General features: G+C 40.8%; 1 protein-coding gene across 1 annotated transcript in view; it reads right to left on the bottom strand.

Moving 5' to 3' along the window:
• BRINP2 (BMP/retinoic acid inducible neural specific 2) overlaps positions 1 to 22,689 on the bottom strand; it is a 147,043-nt gene that overhangs the window by 5,732 nt on the left and 118,622 nt on the right. Inside the window, exon 5 of the mRNA XM_036753322.1 lies at positions 3,105 to 3,210. Coding sequence (XP_036609217.1) covers positions 3,105 to 3,210 — 106 coding nt within the window. The remainder of the gene's footprint in view (positions 1 to 3,104; positions 3,211 to 22,689) is intronic.

Below are 22,689 nucleotides of genomic sequence, written 5' to 3'. Positions count from 1 at the left end.
CAGGGGTTCTTAACCTGAGGTCCATGAATGTTTGTTTTCCCAAATAGTATTCTTAAAGCTATTTTAATTAGATTCTTTTGTGATCCTATGTATTGTAGTTCATGCATTTAAAAACATCAATCTGAGATGGGGTCTATAGGTTGCACCAAACTGCCAAAGGAGTCTAGAACCCAAAAATGGTAGAATCTCTGCTCTGCATAAGTTTCCCAAGGTCTCTCCCCGATCTGATATTTTATGATTCTGAGCTCCGTCCTGGAATCTCCAAGGTTGCTTTCAGTCCATGATACCAACGAGCCTGGCCACTGCACACAGACAGTAAACCCAAGGGCTCCGTCTCACTGAGCTAGTAGAGAGTGAGGGAGTACCTCTGTCCCCATGTCAGGTAGGGGAGCATCTGGATATTCAGTAGAGAACATCATAGCTCCAAAGCTTAGTCAATTCCCTTGCATTTGACACAAGAAGGAACTAGTGCTCATAAGCACTCACCCAAACTGAAGTACAGAGATGTCCAGCAGTCAAAGGAATTCGTGGAAAGAGCATGGGATGTCTAGTTTTCCATCAGCATTTAGAGGATGGAAATGGGAAGAGGTCTTTAGATAAATAAAGAGTTTAAGATCTACAGGAAGAGACTTGTGGTTGGACAGTGCTTTCTTGGTCTCTCTCTTTGAACCTAACCTTAGCCTTCCCCTATTTAACTAAGCTTGGCAACAAAAATCCTCTTCCTTCTTTCTTTCCTTCCTTCCTTTCTTCCTTCCTTCCTTCATTCTTTCCTTCCTTCCTTCATTCTTTCCTTCCTTCCTTCTTTCTTTCTTTCCTTCCTTTCTTTATTCTGTCCTTCCTTCCTTCATTCTTTCTTTCCTTCCTCCCTTCCTTCCTTTTCTTCCTTCTTTCCTTCCTTCCTTACTTCTTTCCTTCATTCTTTACTTCCTTCATTCTTTCCTTCCTTCCTCCCTCCCTTCCTTCCTTCCTTCCTTCCTTCATTCATTCTTTCCTTCCTTCCTTCATTCTTTCCTTTCTTCCTTCATTCTTTCCTTCTTTCCTTTATTCTTTCCTTCCTTCCTTCTTTCCTTCCTTCATTCATTCTTTCCTTCCTTTCTTCCTTCATTCTTTCCTTCCTCTCTCCCTTCCTTCCTTCCTGCCTGTGTTCCTTCCTTCCTTCTTTCCTTCCTTCCTTCCTTCCTTCTTTCCTTCCTTCATTCATTCTTTCCTTCCTTTCTTCCTTCATTCTTTCCTTCCTCTCTCCCTTCCTTCCTTCCTGCCTGCTTTCCTTCCTTCCTTCCTTCTTTCCTTCCTTCTTATCCTGTACTTTTCCCCAGCAAAGTATGGATTCCTCTGGCTCAGTTCCTCCAGATTCTTATATTCCCAGAACTTCCCATGGCTATGGCATACATAAACTGAGGGAACAAGGCCAGAGAGGCAGAGTTGGTCCCACAGTCTTGGCTTACAGCATAAAGCATCCTGAAAGTTGGAGTTGATGCATTCTTGTACTTAGACACCTGTGTCACATCCTCATGCTGCTCCCAACCCTCCCCTTCTAGGCTGCCTGCCACCGGTTTGTCCCTGAAGAGGGCCCCCACCTCATATACACTGGTTCCCTACCTTCTCCTAACCCCTCCCCACCTTCATGTTTTCTCCCCCTCCTGATGGGAACCTTCTCCACAGCTATAGCAGAGGTGCCATGAGCGTGAGTGATGGGCTAGAAATTAAATGGCATTAACTATTCTAAACCAACCACTAGACGTTTTGAACTTCACCCGTCACTAATTCCCAGACACACAGAGTAGCCCATCCAGGGACCTAAGCAAGGATGGATGATAACTGCATTAGTTAGCACCAGGGAATAGATGTTCTTTATTTCTTAAGACAAAAAAAAATTTTTTTTAAAAATCTGACTCCCATGGTAGTAGTAGGTGGCTTCTGGCTCAGATTGGTTGGTATTTGTAACAATAGATCCTGGGTGAAGGTTATTGATTTTATAATGTAGAGACAATAATATCTTAAACACAGTCCAATTCAGTTAAGCCCCAAGAAAAATGAACTTTTCCCCCTGCCAAACAGCTCTGTCTATATCAATTTGCATAGCCTTGGTCCAAAGGATGTCAGAGGGAAATGGAGTACAAGGGTGGGGTAACTCCTCTTATCTTCCAGTCTCCAGACCTAATGCAATTTTCTTCTAATTTCCCTCCTCCTTTTTGCTTATTAGCCTCCAATCAAGGCTCCTTCCCCTATTCCCTTCCCCTATCTTTTCCTTCCCCTTTGCCTTTCTCTGGTCCCCTACCATTCCCCACCTTCTTGCCCTTCAGCTTCCCCTTCCCTTCCCCACTACTCTTCTCCTCCCCCTTCTCCTTCCTCTTCCCCATCCCCTTCCTCTCCCTTTATTCTTCCCCTTTTCCTCCCTGTTTCTCTTTCTCTCCCCTTACCCTCCCTTCCTCTCTCCTTGCCCTCCCCCTTCCTTTTCCTCCCCTCCCCTTCTTTTTCCTCAGGATTATCCTAGATCTGTCCCTTCTTCTCTGTGTGACCTAGACCAAGTCCCTTTACCTCTCTCCAAACTCTTAACCTGTGAAACGAGGGATTTGAATTAGATGGTCTCCACGGTCCCTTTTATCTCTACACCTACAATCCTGGCATCTTTAAGTTTCCTTCTATCTCAAAAACCTTGTGTACCTTTTGTAGAATGCTGGTTATCAATGTTCTCTTCACTACAGACAATGTGCGGGCAAACTATAGAAGAGCTCTGTCTTTGAGAGGATTTGAACAGATCCAGGGACTTGGGAAGTAGGCAAGCCATCTCAATATTCTTCCTTAAGGAGGAAAAGGAAATGAAGAATTCTGCCTCAGACATTTACCATTTGGATCAATTTCCTTACCTATGAAATGAGAAAGCTGGACTCCATTGTCTCTGAGGGCCTTTCCAGCTCTAAACCCAAGCATTGATGATACACTGTCCAGAGAAAATGTATTGGTTTTGGCAGAATGAAATGAGTGCATTTTCTGTTTGTTAATTTTTTTTTGGTTTGTTTCTGCTTTCTTCCCCCATTTCTTGCTTGAGCAGCAGGTTCCAGACATTGCTACGACTGTGGAAAGATGGGGAAAAGACTTCTTACCTAGTAACTGAACTTTGTTTTCTGGACTCTGCACCAGGACTGAGCTGACAGAATCCAGGTTATCATAGTTACTGCAGCCCAGAGGGCCTGTCCTTGTCTCTGTGACCTGGAGAAGCAAGCAGAGAGGCGGGTTTTCAGTCAATAGGCATCATTTTCCTTTAGGACTCACCAATGAAGTCATCCAAATATGCTTTGGTAACGCACCATTGACTGCCCCAAAGGAAGTCAAGTTAGGGCAAGTCAATGAGCATTTATTAAGCACTTACTAGGTACCAGATACCATGGGCCTACCAAGGAAGGTAAAAGTAGTCCCTGCCCTCACCAATCTCAGAGACTAATGGGGGAGATAACACATAAGCAACTAGGCAAATACAAAATATATACAGAATAGATAGAAATAATCTCACAAAGAGGGCACTAGCAGCAGGGGGCATCAGAAAATAATGACAGCAAGAATTATTATACTAGTAATAATAATAGCAATAGCATGTGTACAATCCTTTAAGGTTGGCAAAGGGCTTTACATATGTTATCTCATTTGATTCTCAAATAGGAGCTGTCATTATCCCCAATTTACATATGAGGAAACCCAGACAGAAATATTAAGTGACTCAGCCAGGGTTATATAGCCAGTAAATATCTGAGGCAGGTTGTGAACTCAGATCTTTGTTGCTTCAACTCCTGAGTTCTGTTCCATCTACTGTGCCACCCTGCTGCATCTAGGAGAAGACCCCTACAGGAAATGGTCTTGAAGTTTAGTCATGAAGGAAGTCAGGAAAGCTAAGAGGTGGTGGTGGGGAGGAAGAGGATTCCAGGGATAAGGGAGAGTCAGTACAATGTCTTCTTCATAGGGACTGTGGTCAATTTTCCTTCCTCCCTATTTTAAGACAGAAGCAGGGTATAGTATACAATCGACTAAGAAGAGTTATGCCCCATGGTGCCTGAATTTCATTTGGGAGCCCAAAGGAATCCTGAAGCTCTTTGAAGAAGAGCTGATAAGGGCTAGGTAAGGGAGGAAAAAAAAGAACAATGAAAGCATGTGCCAGCTAACAAGAGTGAGTGAAATCTCTAAGCAGAAGAACCATGGGCAATCTTTGATGCCACCTCTAGCTCTCCCTCTGTCCTCCTCCCCATAGGAAGATTAAAAAGCCTCTGGATACACAAGGGCAGGCCAGATCCACACTGTAGGATGCTGGCAGACAAGTCATGCTGTAGTCAATTCATGTGGAATTGACAGACTTTGGGGATCCCTCAGGAAGCAAAACACTAGAGGAATTTGAATTATGAGTAGTATTATTAGTATTAAAGATTTAAGTCCCACCTCAGCCCTGAGAAGTCTGCAGAGAAAAGCAGCCATGGGCTTTACTGAATATTTTAATAAGTATATTAAATATACATAAACTCTTATAGCCACATACTATTCTAGAGCACTACGGAACCTCTTTAAAATATTACAGAGCTGGCCCATCAGTTTTCCCATGATGTTTAAAGTACAAGTTGAGTAATATGTAGCTTTAACTGAACTGAAACTATTATGCACTAAGAATGATGGGCCATGGCTCAGGATTTTAAACTTCTTTGCCAAGATTCTCTCAATTAACAAGTATTTATTTGGCATCTATTGTATGGCACTTTGCTAGATTTTTTTGGAGGGGGAGGGAAAGGGAACAAAAGAGGCATAAGGCACATTCCATGTGATTGAAGAGGTTACAGTCTCCTCTTCTATTGGGTGAATGGGGTTGGGGATAAAGCCTACCCTGACACATGAAATATTCCACTAAGTTATATGCTATTGGTTATGGAAGGAATACTGGGGCACAGGATAGCTGAAGAGTGTTTTTAGGAAGGATCAGTTTTAGGCTGGGTCTCGAAGGAGAGATGGGATGGATAGAATGGGAAAAAAGGAGAGGAAAGGACATTTCAGGAATGAAACAAACAAGGCAGTAAAGTAAAAAATGAGTCTGTGTGCAATGGTAATCAGGGCAGGATTTTTCGCTGTTCTCTTTTGGGATGCTAAGGCAACCAAGTGACTTTGATGAGTCTGGCCTTTGTTTGAATGGGGCAGGTAAAGTGGGATCTTTTGTCTTGGAATGCTTCTCAGCACTGGGGCAGTTGAGAGTCATTGATTTGTATATGATATGGTGCTTTCCCACACCCTGGTTTCCTATACCTTGGATGGTGAGCCTTGAGCCCCCAGGGCCTTGAGCAGAGTAAATGTGTTGGGAGGTTAGCATTTCACTTTTGGGGGTACACTCATTGAAAAAATGATGAGACTCTGGGAAAGCCATTGAAACAGCACCCCCCCCGCCCCGGTTTTGTAACCCAGATGTAGGTGCTTCTCTGGTAACTATGAACTGTGATTTGATCAGACAAGGTCTATCTGTTGATGTTTGTAATTTCTGTTTGTATTTGCCCTGGAGTTCAGGGGGCTGATCTTTTCCACCTGAACTAAGCGAATGATATATGTATGTTTGATTAAACTGGGATTGTTAACCCTTTAACGTTGCTTTGCTTAGAAAAGCAGATCAATGAATCTGTGCTAGCAGCCTTCTGTGCACTCTTGTTGTTGCTCTTACACAGTCACAGTAGGTGCTATCAACAGTATTGTTACACTGTGGAAGATAATTGATGGAGAGATCAGTCTGACTCAAATACTGAAGGCATATTACTAATTTTCTGTGAAGTGGGATCTAAGGATGATTATCCCCATATTTGTGATGTATTTCATTATCTTTTGTTTTCACTTCAGCTAGATTTTCATCTGCATCCCTCCTTCTTTTACCTCCAAGATAGCTATCCTTTATAGCAAATAATTTTATAAAAAGAAAAGAGAAAGAGGAAGAGGAAAAATCAATAAAACTGATTAATACATGAGAAAACGTTGACATATGCAATGTTTCACACCCATGGACCCCCACCTCTGAAAAAGAGATGGAGGAGTCATCTTCTCATATATCTTCTTTGGGACCAAGCTTGTTCTCTGCAATTTTGCAAACTTGTTTCAATTGTTTATGGTTACTTTTTTCCATTTACTTTGTCGTTGTCATAAGCATATCTTTTTCCTAGATGGGTTTCCTCACATTGCATCAGCTCATTTAAGTCTTTCTACAATCCTCTACAGTCACCACGTTAATTATTTCTTATAGAACAATAATATGCCATTACATTCGTGAATTCTAATTTGTTTAGATATTTTCTAATTTATGGTTATCCCTGTTTAGTGGGTGAGAAATGAGGCACCAAGAACTTTACCTAGTGGATTTACAAATATCTTTTCCTCTTAGAAGTCAGTTGAGATAGCCTTATCACAAGCAGTGTCAGGCTAGAACATTGGCTCACAATTTTTCTCTCCACCCTAACTCCTACCACATTACTAGAGAACTTCAACATATAGATTGATGTTTCTTCAAAACCCAACTTTTCCAGCTCCTCAATCTATTCACCTACCATGACCTAATCCTCCACTGTTCCTCTGTGATACACAGAGATATTTATACCCAGAGATATGCGGCCTTTTAGAGCCAATTGTTAAATTTTCTATGTGAGTATTTAAACTTTAGACATTGGCAAACTCTACAAGTCAGGGCTTGATTTATTATTTTGGTAAATATCTATACTTTAAAAAGTGATGGATAAAATAGCAATCATGCAAATTAAACTTAAAAGTGTATCAAAGCACATTTTTTTCTGGAGAGCAGGTTGTTTAAATATTTACCAGCACACTACTGGACACCTTTGATTTCATTACTCCCAAGTTTTCCATTGCCATAAATAAGAACTCAGAAGTTCCTCTGTCTAATCATGATCTACTATCATTCTCTCTCTTCCTATTCCTTATTCATTTGAAACATATTAAAGCTCATACTCTTCCTTTTCCAATCTCCATTCCTTAGTGAAACAGTTCAATTCTTCACTCTCATCTTCTCACAATTCTCTCTCTCTCTCTCTCTCTCTCTCTCTCTCTCTCTCTCTCTCTCTCTCTCTCTCTCCCTCCCTCCCCTCCCTCTTTCCTTCCCTCCTTCCCTCTCTTTATTTTCTCTCTCCCTCTCTTAACATCTCTCCTGCTTCAATAAACCTCTACCCTCAATTACTCTTACCATCTGCTTCCCTCTCTCCTATTCACATGCTGCTCAATGGAGCTTGAACAAGTCTTGCAACCATGTGGACTAAACCCACTACAAATTTATGTTCTTTAATTTCACATAGGTCTTTACTACACAGCAGAGCAATCTTACTACTCCTCTCTAATTGATTGTCTTTCTCATTTTCTGAAATGGCTCTTCATTCTTCTCTTCATTCTTTCCCCCACTCTCTGGGCTGAGGTTCTCACTTTATACTATACCCACCCCAAACAAAAAATCCAGGCTATTCATACAAACTTTCATTCCTCTTCCATCAAACTGATGACACACCCTCCTGATCTCATAACCTCTTGACATCATTCTTCATGTTTCAGATTGAGAATCATTGAGACCAGTCCTCTAATAATTTAATTTCAATAATGGAACAAAATGCAATACTTATAGGTCATTCGACATTTAACAAAGAGAGATTTACATGGCTATAAAATGAGGATATTTAGCAAGGCTAAGCATTGAGGACACCTTGAGTTAATTTTGCTGAGCAAAGGTCCCTTGCCTGACATACCTATTTTGATCCATCATCCAAGTATCAGAGATAGCAGCTGACGCTTCTGGCTGTTTTTTACTCAGGTGATGGGGAAGATATGTGAGCAATCTGAGCCTTTAGTTCCCTGAACTAAATAATGATCTCAATACCTTTTAAGGAAAAAACTAACCTAACTTGCATGGGGGGTAAGAATGGGGGCAGGGAGAGAGCTTTTGTCATACCCCAACACTTTCTCCTTTACATTAGTATCCACTAAAAGAGTACTGCTTTTCCTAACCAATATCAACTCCTCCACATACACCTTTGAGCCTGTTCCCTCATGTCTTCTCCAGCAGATTTCCCTCACTATAATCCCCCCACTCTCTAATCGTCAATTTCTCTCTCTTATTTTTTCTCAATGTACATTTTTCCTGTAGTCTACAGAACTCTCCAATCTCCCTGGTCCTGAAGGGAGAAAAAAAATAAAAACAAACAAAAAAACTTTACTAGGTCCTACCATCCTCTTTAACCATCAACTTATATTTCTCTTGCCTTTCTCAGTCAAACACCTTCAAAAAACTATCTACATCCAATGCCTCCACTTCTTTTTTTTCATATTCTCTCCTTAACCCCCTGCAATGTGACTGACTTCACTCAGCTGAAATGTTTCTAAAGTTACCAACAATTTCCTAATCACCAAATTTAATAGCCTTTTCTCAGTCCTAAGCTTCTTTGACTTCTGTGCTACATTTGACACTGTCCACATGTATCCTCCTAGATACATGCGCTTCTTCCCTCTGGCTTCTCTGGGCACTGCTTTCCTCTGATTATCCACCTTAGAGTCTAACTGCTTTTTTCTCCTATGTTGATTAATCATTCATATCATGCCCACTAATTGTGGATATACCCAAAGGCTCTGTCTTGGGCCCTCTTCTCTTTTCTCTCTACATTTTCTAAAGTGATGACCATATCAACTCTCATGGGTTCAATCATTATAGCTATGCAGATGCCTCAGAAATCTGGCCTTAGTCTTTCTCCCAAGTTTTCTTCCCACATTGCCAAGCACGTATTGAACATGTCAAACTAAATGTCTCAGAGATGGCTCAAACTCCACATGTCCAAACAGAACTCACCACCTTTCTCCAAAAATCTCACCCCTATTCCAAACTTCCCTGTTATTATCTGGGACATGACTATCCATTTAGTCATCCAGACTAATAACCTTGGTGTTATCCTGACTCCTTATTTCCTCCCACTCTACTTATCTGACCTATTGCAAAATCTGGTCATTTGTATCCTAACAATGTCTCTAGCAAACATCCCCTCCTCTTTTCTCACCATGCTGGTTCAGGATCTCATCATCGCTTGCCCACTGTAGTAGTCTCCTATTTGGTCCTCCTGCCTCAGATTTCCATCCCTTTTAACTCATTCTCTTTAGAGCCGCCAAAGTGATTTTGCTAAAGTGCAAATGTGATCAGGTCACTACCTCCCCACTCCCCCACCATCACCTCAAATAACACCAATAATACCAATACACATTGCCTCCAGGATCAATTCAATTTCCTGTGTGTGGCATTTAATGCTATTCATAGTCTGACCCCATCTTACTCTTACACTGTACTCCCTCCCTCTCATTTTGTGACCCTGCCACAATGTATGGTGTTTTACACACAACACCCCATATCCAGTATCTGTGTCTTTACACTGGCTATCTTCTATACCCACAATGTACTCCTCTCTCATACCTGTTAGAAGCCCTGATCATCATTGACTATTCACTCTCTCTCAAATCAATGGTTAGTCCTAGCATTAAAACCTTTGAAACATCTCTCATATGCTCTCCCTTCTACCTTCTGACACTGCCACCACCCTGGTGTGGGCTCTCACCACCTCACACAAGGACAATTGCATTAATCTGCAAGTGGGTCTCCCTGTGCCAAGCCTCTTTCCATTCTAGTCCAGTCTAGTACTCAGCTGCCAAATCTATCTTCCTAAAGTACAAGTCTGACCATGTTTTACACACACACACACACACACACACACACACACACACACACACACACACCAACTTTACCAACTCCAGTGACTCCCTATTGCCTCCAAGATCAAATCAAAAATCCTCTGGCTTATAAAGCTCTTAATTACCTGGCATTAATTTCCTAGCTTTCCAGTCCTCTTAAACCTTACACCACTCCCTCCTCTGATATACTCTATGCTCCAGTGACATTTGCCACTTCCTGGATGTTTCTCAACATGACATGCCATCTTCCAGCTCCAAACATTTTCACTGATCATCTCTCATGCCAGAAACTCTCTCTCTCTTCATTTTTATCCTCTAGCTTCCCTGATTTCTTTCAGGTCTCAATTAAAGTCTCACATTCTGCAAGAAGACTTTCCCAATCCCTCCTTCCTTCTGTTGATTTTCTCTATTTCATCCCAAATATTTCTTGGTTACACCTAGTTATTGCATGTGGTCTCTTCCATTCAGACCAAGCTCCTTGAGAGCAGGGACTGGCTTTTGCCCTTTTTGGTTGTTTCTCCAGGACTTAGCACAGGACCTGGCACATAGACAATGCTTCATAAATGATCATTGACTAGTTTCCTTTAAGATTCAATTCAAAATATATTTTAATTTTCTAATAGAGTGAGAAGAAACAAGTGTCATTTCAGAGCCTTTATGGCTAAAGGGGGTATTGAGGGAGTTAAACGAATAAAAAGACCTGGCAGTTCATGAGGGAAGGGGTGGGGCGGAAATTGTTCTCTTTTGAGGATTTTATGAGCAGAAAGAGAAAGAAAGATAAAAGGAAGAAAATAGTAATATAGAAAGAAGGGGATAAAATAGATATTTCTCATAACTGGGGTGCTTGTGAAGAATATATAAATATTGGAGGAGCGTGGGGACTTCGGAATAGATGAACCTGACCCTTGTATGAAATGGACTAAGGAAGGAAACAAGCATTTATTAAGCATCTGCTGCATGCCAATCACTGTGCTAAGGTCTTCACAGTTATTATTTCATTTGATCCTCATAATAACCATGGCACTATTAATAATCCCATTTAACAGTTGAGGAAACTGAGGCAGATGTTAAGTGACTTGTCCAGGATCACATAACTAGTAAATGCATGAGTCCATATTTTAACTCAGCTATTCTTAACTTCAGGCCCTATCCTCTGTAATAGTAACTGACTCTAGACAAAGGAGAGAAAGCAGAACACACACACATACACACACACTTACATATACACACACTGGTTTGGTGTAAAATATATCAAACCCATCAGTGACACAAGCCAGGATCGGGATGGGGTGGAGGTCAATTGGAGGATAATATTAGTGAGGAGATAGTCACAAACACAATAATCTTCCTCATGCTGAAGGGGATTGAGGAATTTGGAAAGAACTAGAATCTAAGAGACTGTGTTATTTTTCCCCTGAGGAAACTGGAGAATGGCTAAACAGATTGAGGTACATTGATATAATGGAATATCAGTGAGCCATAAGTAATGACGAAACAGACAGTTTCAGAGAATCCTGGGTAGTATGAACTCACTGGAATTATCTCCCTTTGTTTTCAGAATTTTATTCTTAAGCACCTCCTGTCTCTCCCGGGCTGACTCCCCATGTAGTACTTCAATGCACAGGACCCTACCTATCATCTTCCTTCTGAGCTCTTTGAATAAGCTTTCCTAACATCTAAGGTACACTTCAGATGTGCCCAGATTTCCTGTTATCACAAACTCTAGAAGAAAGTCATTACTCCCTCCCAGGATTCTCATCATTCTCACCCCAGGAACCAGTCCTTCCTGTTAGTGAGAATCATATCCAGAACAGAATATCCCCTTTTTGGCTTCCCCAGCTTTGGAAGGATGGAATTATCATTAAATTATGCCAAGAAATCTTTAGCCATTTGCTTATGGCAGTCAGAGAGACCTCCAGTAGGTGTCTGGATAATTGAAGGCTTCTACCACCACTCTATCTTGCCACTGGTACCAGGCTTGTGATGCTTCTCACACTTTTCATCTATTTCCTATTTCTGTCTAGTTGGTCTGTATTATTTTCTAAAAGACAAAATTGCTTTTGTATCTTCTCCCATTGACATTTACCTAAATATTCTATGTCATCTTGCTTCCTCTTGTTTCTTAATTTCCTTGCTAGACTATAACTTTTATATATCATATTACTCTCTTCTATCCATATTATTTCTCTTGAATTAGGTGGAACCACCCAGGGCCATGGTCCAGTTGTTTGTTTCATTCCACCAATTCTTAGTGATACCTATGAAGTCAAATTTGCCTCTTTGTGTCAGGACCTCTAGTTACTTTTGTTTGTTGTCTAAAGCTTGGCTATTTGTATATACATATTTGAAGCCATGGGTCTTCCCACTAGTTCCTTTTATAGATTTCATCTCTTGTGGTCTTCTGAGTGTAACCATTCCTCCCTCCTTGAAGTTTTTCTCTTAAGTGGTTCTCCCTGCCATCCTTTCAGGGGGTCTGTGAAGTCAAAACTATTTTCAAAGTAATACTAAGATATTCTAATATGCTAAATATTAATAGATTTAACTCCCATAAACGAAAGCTCTTTGGTGAGGGCTCCTCAATAATTAAGTATAAAGGTGTCCTGAGGTCACAAAGTTTGACTTAAGGTATCTAAATTAAGGGAGCAGGGATGTGTTGGCAAATGTTTAACAACCAGATCTGGGGTCAGAGGAGTATATACAGGAAACACTTTTAAATTTAATTTGCATTATTAAGATTTTCTCCATAATTTTTAAAGAACAGACAATTCGGAACATTAAATCAAACCCTGATTTGCAGTGCTGGCCAATTTCTTTGGTGTAAATGTTCACCCTTAAAATTTAACAATTAGCTCTTAAAATCTTGCTTTCTCACACTCTGGACATAAACAAGTAAACTTCTCCTTCCCCTATTCTTTTTTTTTAGCATAAATCCTTTTTATATATACAGGTTGCTTTCCTGCAACATAAGGTTCATCATAACAGGCATTGTTTCATCTTGTCTTTGTTAAAATTTTATTTGATTTTTCCTTTATGTTTGCATAAGTCAAAGATTCTGAAGTTGCCTCCAGCGATCATAGCCATAGAAAAAGAAGAATCAATCAATATTTCTTGAATACCTACTGTGTGCTTGGCCCTGTGCTAAGTGCTGGGCATGCAAAAACACAATCCCTGCCCTCAAGAAGCTTACAATCTAATAGAAGAGACAGAAATGCAAACAAATATATACAAAACAAGCTATTATTTAGGATAGATAGGAAATAATTAATAGACAGAAGGCACTAGAACTAGGGCAGTTAGGTGACACAGTGGATAGATTGCCACCCCTGGAGTATGAAGGACCTGAGTTCAAATCTAGCCTCAGACACTTACTAGCTTTTTGACCTTGGGCAAATCACTTAATCCTGTTGGGGTTTAAAGGAAGCCAGTGAGGTCAGTAGGTGGATCACAGAAGAAAAAGAAGTTTCTCAGGAATGGTAGACAGCCTGAAGCAGAGAAATAGTGTTTCACACATAGAACAACCAAGAGGCCAGTATCACTGGATCAAAGAATTCATGTTGGGGAGAGAAGACTAGAAAAGTAGGAGGGGGCTTCATTATGGCTTTCAATGCCAAACAAAGCATTATATATTTTATCTTGGAGGTAATAAGGACATCCTGGAGATTATTGAGGAGGGGATGATTGTGACATGCTTCAACTTGGGCTTCAGGAAAATCACATTAGTGGCTGAATAGAGGATAGATTGGAGTGGGGAGAGACTGGAGACAGATAGACCCACCAGCAGGCTATTCCACTAATCCAGGTGTGAGGTGATAAAGATCGGCACTAGAGTGCTGGAAATGTGAGGGGAACAAAGGAAGCATATTCAATAAATATTACCAAAGTGGAATCGATTGGTCTTGGCAACAGATGGATATATGGGATGGGAAATGCCAGGGAGTCCAGGATGGGTAAGTGGGAGGGTGTTATTGCCTTTTACAATAATAGGGAATGTAGGAGTGGAAGGAGATGTAGGGGTAAAGATAGAGTTCTGTTGTGGACATATTGAGTTTAAGATGTCTATGGGACAACGTAGTTCAAGAACAATTGTGTTACTGGATCTGAGGGCCTGGAAAACCAAGCGCCAGGGCTGAATGGTGGTAGTTACCAAATGGCATCACCCTATCATGAGACAGGAATTTTGGGCTTCATTAGCTTAAAACTTTCCTATGGAAGATATCTAAGATATTTGCTGGGAATGATGGATTCTTGTTACATTCAGTATTCTTTAGACATCTCTAAAGTTCTCCTTCCGATTGCTCTGGATTTCATGCCCGTCTTTATTCAAGTTCTAAGTAGAACTTGAGACATTAATTAGATGATATCGTTATCAAAAAGTCTTAATGGTAGGAACACTGGATTTGGAGTCAGACAACCTGGATTTGGATCTCATCTTTGACCCTTTTTGTCTATGTGACCTTGGGGAAGTTTCAAATCTACTCTGCCATAAAATGGAGATAGGTACTATTATATTTTCAGTACCTACATCATAGGATTACTGTGAAGAAAGCACTTTGTAAATCTCAAATCATTTGGCAAATCTGTTACCATTATGCTAACAAAGTACAAAGGTATTTTAAGTTTACATTATTTTATGCAGTATAGGAACTTGGTGGAGAATGGGGAAGAAAACAGAATGTGACCCCTACCATTCAGTTCGCATTTGGCAGGATCTCAACCAGGGCCCTGGGGGTAGGAGGGAAAGCCATTAAGGTCCCAAGCCAGCAGATCTTTCAATTTCTCATTTCATCAGAGACTGTGTTCCATGGAGAAATGAGACAGCTGCTTCAACCCCAGCTCAGAAGTTCTAGATCATAAGCTCTGTTCCAGCATGAAGCATCTGACAGGACAGGGCAGGTAAGAGAAATGGGGAATCACCGTAGGGAAGTCCAGTGGCGGCCCCATTAAAGCAAGGTACCAAGGCTTTGCAAAGTAGGAAAAAAGGCAGAGGAGCGTCCCCTTGTTAGTATTCAAGTGCAAGCTTACATAAGTGGGCTGACCTTGAAACTGACATGTGATCAAACATTTGACTTTTGGGGAGAGCTGGGCAATTGGGTAACAAAGAGTTGAGCCTATGACTTTTTATGCAAAAGCAATGGAAGAAAGAGGCTGCAGATAAAGTGGCAAAAAGAGTGTCTGTAACAGCACAAACCCACACACTCAAAGGGAACCTCTGATAGGCTTTCAGGAAGGGAAAATAATTGTGTGCTAATTGGTCTGTTGACAGAGAGAGTCCTGCCTTCCTGCCTTCTGAAAGCCCAGATGAATCTCGCCTTCATTAGCAAGTCCAATTTTCCATAAATAACGGGAGCCTGCAAAACCTCACTCTAGCCGCCCTGCTTTCCTCTTCTCTACCCTTCCCCCATGTACTCCCCTTTCCTCTCCCTTCCTAGGGGGCCCCTGTCAAAGCAAGAGCCAGAGAGAAATGGGTTTCTAATTACAAACATTAGGGCTGGGGAGAGATGCCTGGGTGAAGGTGGGTGTGCTAAAACAAGCACAAATTGAATCTTATCTCTGCTGTAGTGCAAAATTCAGACAGGTCATTTTTAAGGACACTCTTGGGAGAAGAGGGAATACCAGAACTCTCCCCTCACTATCATGCTCTGCCCATAAGATTTAGGGCAGCTCCTCTCTCGTCAGTTCAGGTGGATCTTAAATCTCCCCTTCCTTTCCTCCATCCAGGCCTCCATCCTCCGCCTAAGCAGATGACTGAACAGAAGATGTTCTACAGGTAGGGAACAGAGCGTGCCCTGCCTCCCTTCCCAGTCCTTCCATCTTTATGAACTGCACGGTTCTTTATATACTGTACAACACTCTAAAGAAGCTACTAAGGGAATGACAGGAAGGAAAACGAGTAAGTAAACTTGTACCTGTTTAGAGAGGCGAGAGGAAAAGTGGAAATTCTCTTCCCCCAGCCTTTCCTTTAGGAGTGAGGAGGGCTAGCAGATTTCCACACTCCTACTCCCTCTCTAAAGAATACCTCTAGGCCTGTGCAGATGGAAAGCTCTCTCTGTTGGTCACTGGGAAGGTGTGATCAGTTGAGAGAGAGAGAGAGAGAGAGAGAGAGAGAGAGAGAGAAACAGAGAGAGAGACAGAGAGAGAGACAGAGAGAGAAAGAGAGAAACAGAGACAGAGACAGAGAGAGACAGGGACAGAGAGACAGAGAGAGGGACAGAGAGAGACAGAGACAGAGACAGAGAGAGAGAGACAGAGACAGAGACAGAGAGACAGAGAGAGACAGAAAGAGAAGGAGAACTGCTGAGCAGTGTCAGCACAAGAGTAGACATTGGCAGGGATGGAGGTAAGGTGATATATTCAGAGGTGCTCAGAATATCGGATTGTGCTACAAGGTCAAGTTGGAAATTCCAAAACATTAGCTAGCTGATAGCTAGTGATTTGAAAGCATAGACAAAAATTTCAAAGACTTTCTGGTAGGACATCTTTGGAAGCTGGAGCTAAAATTGTAGGTCAAACACATCCACATGTCAATTTGGAGAGGGAGAAATAGTATGATTCTCTCACTCCAAAGTCTAGCTTTGTAACCTTGCATAAATGATTTTTCTTCTTTTGACTTAAAATTCTTCAACTGTCAAATAATGGGGTGGATCTAATGGCTTCCCAGCTTGTAGATTATACAATTCTATAATGCCAAATCTATGTAACAAATCCATTCAAGCTTGTAGGTATTTTAGCTTCATCATGGTCTTGGGAGCTGGGAAGATAACTCCACTATCCAAGGTGCCCTTATTTTGAGGAAACGGTGCTGGCGAGATGGAACTGAACTCAAAATAGACTCAGAACTCCAAGCTACCCTTTGGGTTCAAAATTTTCTTCCAGTGTTTCAAAAGATCGCAAGATCAATAATGTGAAATTAAAAGGAATCATTTAGTCCAATGCCTCTTGCTTTATGGATAAAAGAAACTGAGGCCCACTGAGGTAAAGTCACTTGTTCAAGATTACATGGGAAGTAAGGAATCAAAGTATGTCCTCTCAACACCATAAGTTTTACTTTGAACATCTGGTTGTACCTTTCCCTTTGGGCCATCTTTCACTAAGATCCCTTGGGGTAACTTGATAACTATACATAGCTAACCTAGAGGAATACTGGGAGAGGAAATGGACATTTTTTAAAGGAAGTGTAAGGTGGTTCATTGAGCCTTAAGACTCAGTGGAAGGTGCTGATATGAGCAGATAACATCTTCTAGATGCTGGGGGGGAGAGAAGGTAAATGGGATGAACTGACCATTAATGCAATGTAGTCGCCATGAGTGAAATGTAGAAACTCATTTGAAGTACAAGAAGGGAAAATTCCCACAGCATCCCAGAAAATAACCTCAAGAGGAGAGGGCTTGGGTTGTGGGATATGACTGTATGCAAAGGCATCTAAAGAATCAAGGCAATCTAACCTACAGCTTTTTTTTCTGAGTTATACAGTCTATTTTTCTGAGACAACAGCGTAATAGAGGTGGTTCCCTGGATAGGATGGCAAGTGCCATCATCTGGAGGGTGGAGGAACTGCAAATGTAAAAGAAGTGAGCTATGGATGCATAGCTATCGAGAACAATGCAGCAGTGCTGCGAGTTGAATTACAGGAAGGTAGAGAATAAAGAACAACAGGAAGGAGGAAGAAGTGATGCCTAACGAGAGCTGCCAGGAGTAAGGAAGTAACAATAGACAGAAAGGGATCACCAACATACCCGGGGGAAGTCCATATCCCTTCCCCCCAGCCCTTGCTGAAGCATAATTCATAGTAGTATTACAAGTCACAAAAACTATACAGGTCTCTCTCTGGAGGACAAGTCACTCAACTAGGCTCAGATAAGAGTCCCTCCTCTGTGCACAAATACATTCATATGATTTTTGCCTTGTGGGGGAAAAAAAGAATCAAAACAGGATCTGAACCCAGGTCTGACTCCAGAGTTAGTGCTTTTCCCACTGTGTTTTGCTGACCATTTATTTCATCAGTGTAACTGCTTCTTACATCAATATAGAATCATGACCTTTTCCTGCTTTGGTAGATTATCTCATGAATTATTATGGCCCACCAAAATCCATCATCTGATGGCCTAGTCTCTGGTTGATGATGGACCTGTCACCCTTACATAATTTAGTCCTTGGATGATAGACACAGTGTTTTCCAGTTTAGTAGGAATACCAAAATTCTCTCTGTGCCTCTCTCTGTCTGTCTCTGTGTCTGTTTCTGTCTCTCTGTCTCTGTCTCTCTGTCTCTGTCTTTCTGTCTTTGTCTCTTTGTCTCTCTCTTTCTCTCTCTCTCTCTCTCCCTCCCTCCCTCCCTCCCTCTCTCTCTCTCTTTCTGTCTCTCCCTCCCTCTCTCTCTCTCTCCCTCTCTCTTCCTCTCTGTGTCTCAGTATCTCTCTCACTGTTGCCTTATGTCACTGTCTGTCTCTTATGTCTATCTGTGCGTGTGTCTGTTTGTCTGCCTTTGTCTCTGTTTTTTCCCCAATTTGGATGCGCCAATGAAGTTCATATAGACAGAATAGTGGCCAACAAGGTCACACAATGCTAAATTGTGAAATGATGGATTCTTCACTAATTCCCACACTTAGGGAGCAGAGAAGTAAAGCAGAACCCATAAAAAGAGAAATATAATTTGGGAAAGGGGATCATGTCAGTGTCATTTCTTGGTGAGCTTTATCCTTACTCATCCCTTTTGAGGAATAAATAGTTATTTGATAATTGTCGCCAATATACATCCTTCCTTTATTCTTTATTGTATTCTAGCAGTTGGAAGCTCCCAAATACTTACCAGGGAATGTAACACATTGCCATACAGCATAGCATGCTGGGTAAGCCCCCAGCCCTGGTCACAGCTAGACTGCTAAGATTCCTGAAGTTTGCTGTTGTCTTTGTTCCAGTAATAGAACCCAATAGGGAAAAGATTCTATACGAATTAAAAAGCTACCACTCCAGGCTCCAATGTACCACAATCTCCCAGTTCCCACATTCTCAACAGCTTAACATCTGGTAAACACAATGATAACAACAAAAAAAAAACCACTTCAAATTTTTCAAATAATTGCTTTATTCTATTTTTAGTTAGTCATTTCCTCTATCTGAAAAATAAATCTGTGGTACATCCTATTGAAATGCAAAATCCATTCCTTTTATTTTTCATTTAGTTCCATCAGATTGTTCCATAATCATTCCCTCTCTCCTTAATCTTCAGTCCCTCTCTTCTACATACTAGTTCCTTCTCAGATACCTACAAATATCCCCAACTCTTCTGCATTCTTAAAAAATGTTGTCTAGAGACCCTACCATTCATTCAAGCTAGCGTCCTTCATCTCTCATCCTCCATCCACAACTAGGTATGTAAATTCATAAATTTTAGATCCAGGCCCACATCACCAAGTATTTGTTGGGTATTTCCAATTGGATATACAATGGACATCATAAATTCAATATATCCTCATTATCTCTCACTACTAAATCCATCCCTCTTCTGTTGAAGGGATCGTTAATTTTTTAGTATTAGTCATGTTGCAAAAAAAAAGCAATAAAAATAAAGCAAAAAAATGCTTCAATCTGCATTCAGAGCTCATCAGTTCTTTCTTTCGATGGAGGTAGATTGCATTTTTCATTATAAGTCCTTCAGAATTGTCTTTGATCATTGTAATGCTGAGAATAGCTCACTCATTCACAATTAATCATTTTACAATATTGCTGTTACTGTGTACAATGTTCTCCTGGTTCTGCTCACTTTACTTTGTATCAGTTCACAAAAGTCTTTCCAGGTTTTTTTTTTGCTGAAAGCATCCTGCTCGTCATTTCTTATAGCACAGTAGTATTCCATCAATATCATATACCACAACTTGTTCAGCCACTCCCCAATTGATGGGCATCTGTAGCCAGAATGGACTTTGTTTACTTTGAATCACTCAGCTTGCCTCGTTGAGCTTCCCTGGACGCTGGGGCTTGCTCTTCCGGGGCAGGAGGCCCAGCGACCATGCCAGGGATCGGAGAGCTTCCTGTGTGATGAGTCGTGGGGCTGGCTGAGGGGAGGTGTGTTAACGTGGTCTACGCTAGGGGGAGGGGCCAAGTCAAGAACCAATCGGCCCTGGTTGTTCAGGCGGCACTTGATGATGTCAAAAACTCTATAAGAGGGGAGAGGACAGCTTGAAGATCCTCCTTTCCTTTTCCAGTTGGAGCCAGAGACGCCTACAGCCGAAGCTGAGCTGCCTGTAGCAGAGCTGACTAGAGGCTAGTGGGTAATCTTCTTACCGTAGAGGGGAAGCATGTATACGATTTTGCCTTATACCATCTCGCTTCTCTGTGGCTTCCTGGTTACCCTTGTAAGGCGGACTTATTGGACCTGGAAGCTTTTGATGAAAATATCAAAATGGGGATGCTGGTTTGTGGGCTTGTTATTGTGGAGTGTAAATACATGCTTTAGTTCTCCTGCCTTCTGCCTAGAGAATTCCTTATATTCTGCGGTTCTGGACCTTTTAGGCACATATGAGATTCTCTTTGAAATCATAAATTCTGCCTTCCTAATATAGCATCCCCTCAATTTCTAATTCTTTACCACCACATAAAGAGCTACTACAAATATTTTTGTACATACAGGACCTTTTCCTTTTTCTTTGCTCTCTCTGGGATACAGAAAGAGTAGATGTATTACTGGGTCAAACAGAATGCAGCATTTTATAGCTTTTGGGGCATAGTTCAAAATTGCTCTCTAGACTGGTTGATCCATTCACAACTCCACCAATACTGCATTAGTGTTCCAATTCTTCCACATCCCCTCCAACATTTATCATTATTCTTTTCTGTTAGATTAGCCAATCTGATAGGCATAAGGTGGTATCTCAGAGTTGTTTTAATTTGCATTTCTCTAGTCAGCAGTGATTTAGAGTATTTTTTTCTTATGTCTATAAATAGCTTTGATTTTTCCTTCTGAAAACTGCCTGTTCATATCCTTAGACCATTTATTGATTAGTGAATGTCTTGCATGCCTATAAATTTGCCTCAGTTCTTTATATATTTAAGAAATGAGGCCTTTATCAGAGAAATTTGTAAAACCAAAATTCCTCCAATTTGCCACTTTCTTTCTAATCTTAGCTGTGTTTGTTTTGTTTGAACAAAACTTTTAAATGTAATGTAATCAAAATTATCAATTTTATACCCTGTATGGCTTTCTATCTCTTGTTTGGTCATAAATCCTTCCCTTATCCATATATTTTACAGATAAAAGAGATTTTTCATGCTCTCATAATTTGCTTATGGTATCACACCTTATGTCTAAATCATGTACCCATTTTGACCTTATCTTCGGTGTGACATGTTGGTCTAAAACCTAGTTTCTGCTAAACTGCTTTCCAGTTTTCCCAGCAATTTTTGTCAAGTAGTGAGTTCATGTCCCAAAAGAATGAATCTTTGGGTCTATCCAAAATAGATTATGATGGTCATTTACCACGGAATATTGGGTACCCAATCCATTTCACTGACAAGTGGATTCTTTTAGTTTCTATTTTACCCTCCGGTTCTAGGATATCAGTGCAGTTTTCTATGGCAATTTCTTGGAGTATATTTTGGTTCTTTCTTTGACCATGGCTTTCAGGTTATCCAATGATTGTTAAATGATCTCTCTTCAATCTATTTACTGTATATTTTCCAGGTCAGTTCTTTTTTCCAATAAGATATTTCACATATTTTTCTAATTTTTTTTTTCCATTTTTTAACATCATTTTGTTGTTTCTTAATTTCTCATAGAGTTATTCACTTCCACTTGCCCAATTTTAATTTTTAAGGAATTATTTTCTTCAGTGAGCTTTTATACCATTTTCCATTTGTTCAATTCTATTTTTAATGAGTTCTTTCCTTTAGTGAATTTTTGTGCCTTTTTTCCATTTCACCAATTTTGCTTTTTAAGGAGTTATTTTCAGTGGATTTATTTTTAACTCTTTTACCATTTGGCCAAGTCTATTTTAAAGATGTTTTTTCAGTAATTTTTTGTTTGCCTCTTTTACAGATTTTTTTCAGTAGTTTTTTGTTTGCCTCTATTTTCATAATTTTCTTGCATCATTCTCATTTCTCTTCCCAATTCTTCCTCTATTCCTCTTAACTGATCTTTAAAATCCCTTTAGCGCTATCCCAAGAATTCTTCTTGGGCTTATGTCCAATTTGCATTTTTCTTTGAGGCTTTGCTTGTATCTGTTTTGACATCACTGTCTTCTGAGCTTGCCTTAATCTTCCCTGTCATCATAGTAACTTTTAATTGTCACAGTTTTTTGTCATTGTTTTCTCATTTTCCAGCTTGTTTCTTGACTTTTAATTTCATGTTAAAATCAAAATCTGCTCCTGGGGTAGAGGGGGGGGGAGGCACTGTCCTAAGCCTCAGGCTGTTCATGCTGCTGTTTTAAGAGCTAATTCTAGGGTTCTATAAGTTTTTGGCACTTCCAAGTGGTCTGCTCTAAGGAGAGGTGTGGTCATTGCTCTTCTGGCTTGTGTTCTAGTCTTTACCCAGGAAAGGACTTTGTTTCCCTACACTTTTACTACAAATGCTAGGACTACTCTTAGCCCTGAAACTGTGACCAGGTCCCCTGTTCTCTTTTAGCCACAAACACTAGCACTCCTTTCTGCCTTACAACTGAGACTAGGGCCTCTACTCCCCTGGTAGCAAACACAGGCACTCTTCCTCACTCTGGAAATGTGAGCAGGGACCCTATTCCCCTGCGGCCACAAGTGCTAGTGCTTCTCTTCACCCTGGAACCGCAACCCAGAGCTGCATACTGGCAATTTTAACTGGGTCCTCCATCCAGTGCCAGTAAAGAGTGCAGTGTAATCTCTCTTTGACCAGTTGTTAGACTCCCTTGCCCTCAGTGGGTCGAGAGCTCCTGAAGCTGATGCTGCCACTGTTGTAGCTTCCTCCAAAGACTACAGATGGTATTGCCTCTGTGT

Source organism: Trichosurus vulpecula, chromosome 4 (assembly GCF_011100635.1).
Source record: "Trichosurus vulpecula isolate mTriVul1 chromosome 4, mTriVul1.pri, whole genome shotgun sequence".
NCBI lineage: Eukaryota > Metazoa > Chordata > Mammalia > Diprotodontia > Phalangeridae > Trichosurus > Trichosurus vulpecula.
This window is presented reverse-complemented; position numbering and strand designations above follow the sequence as displayed.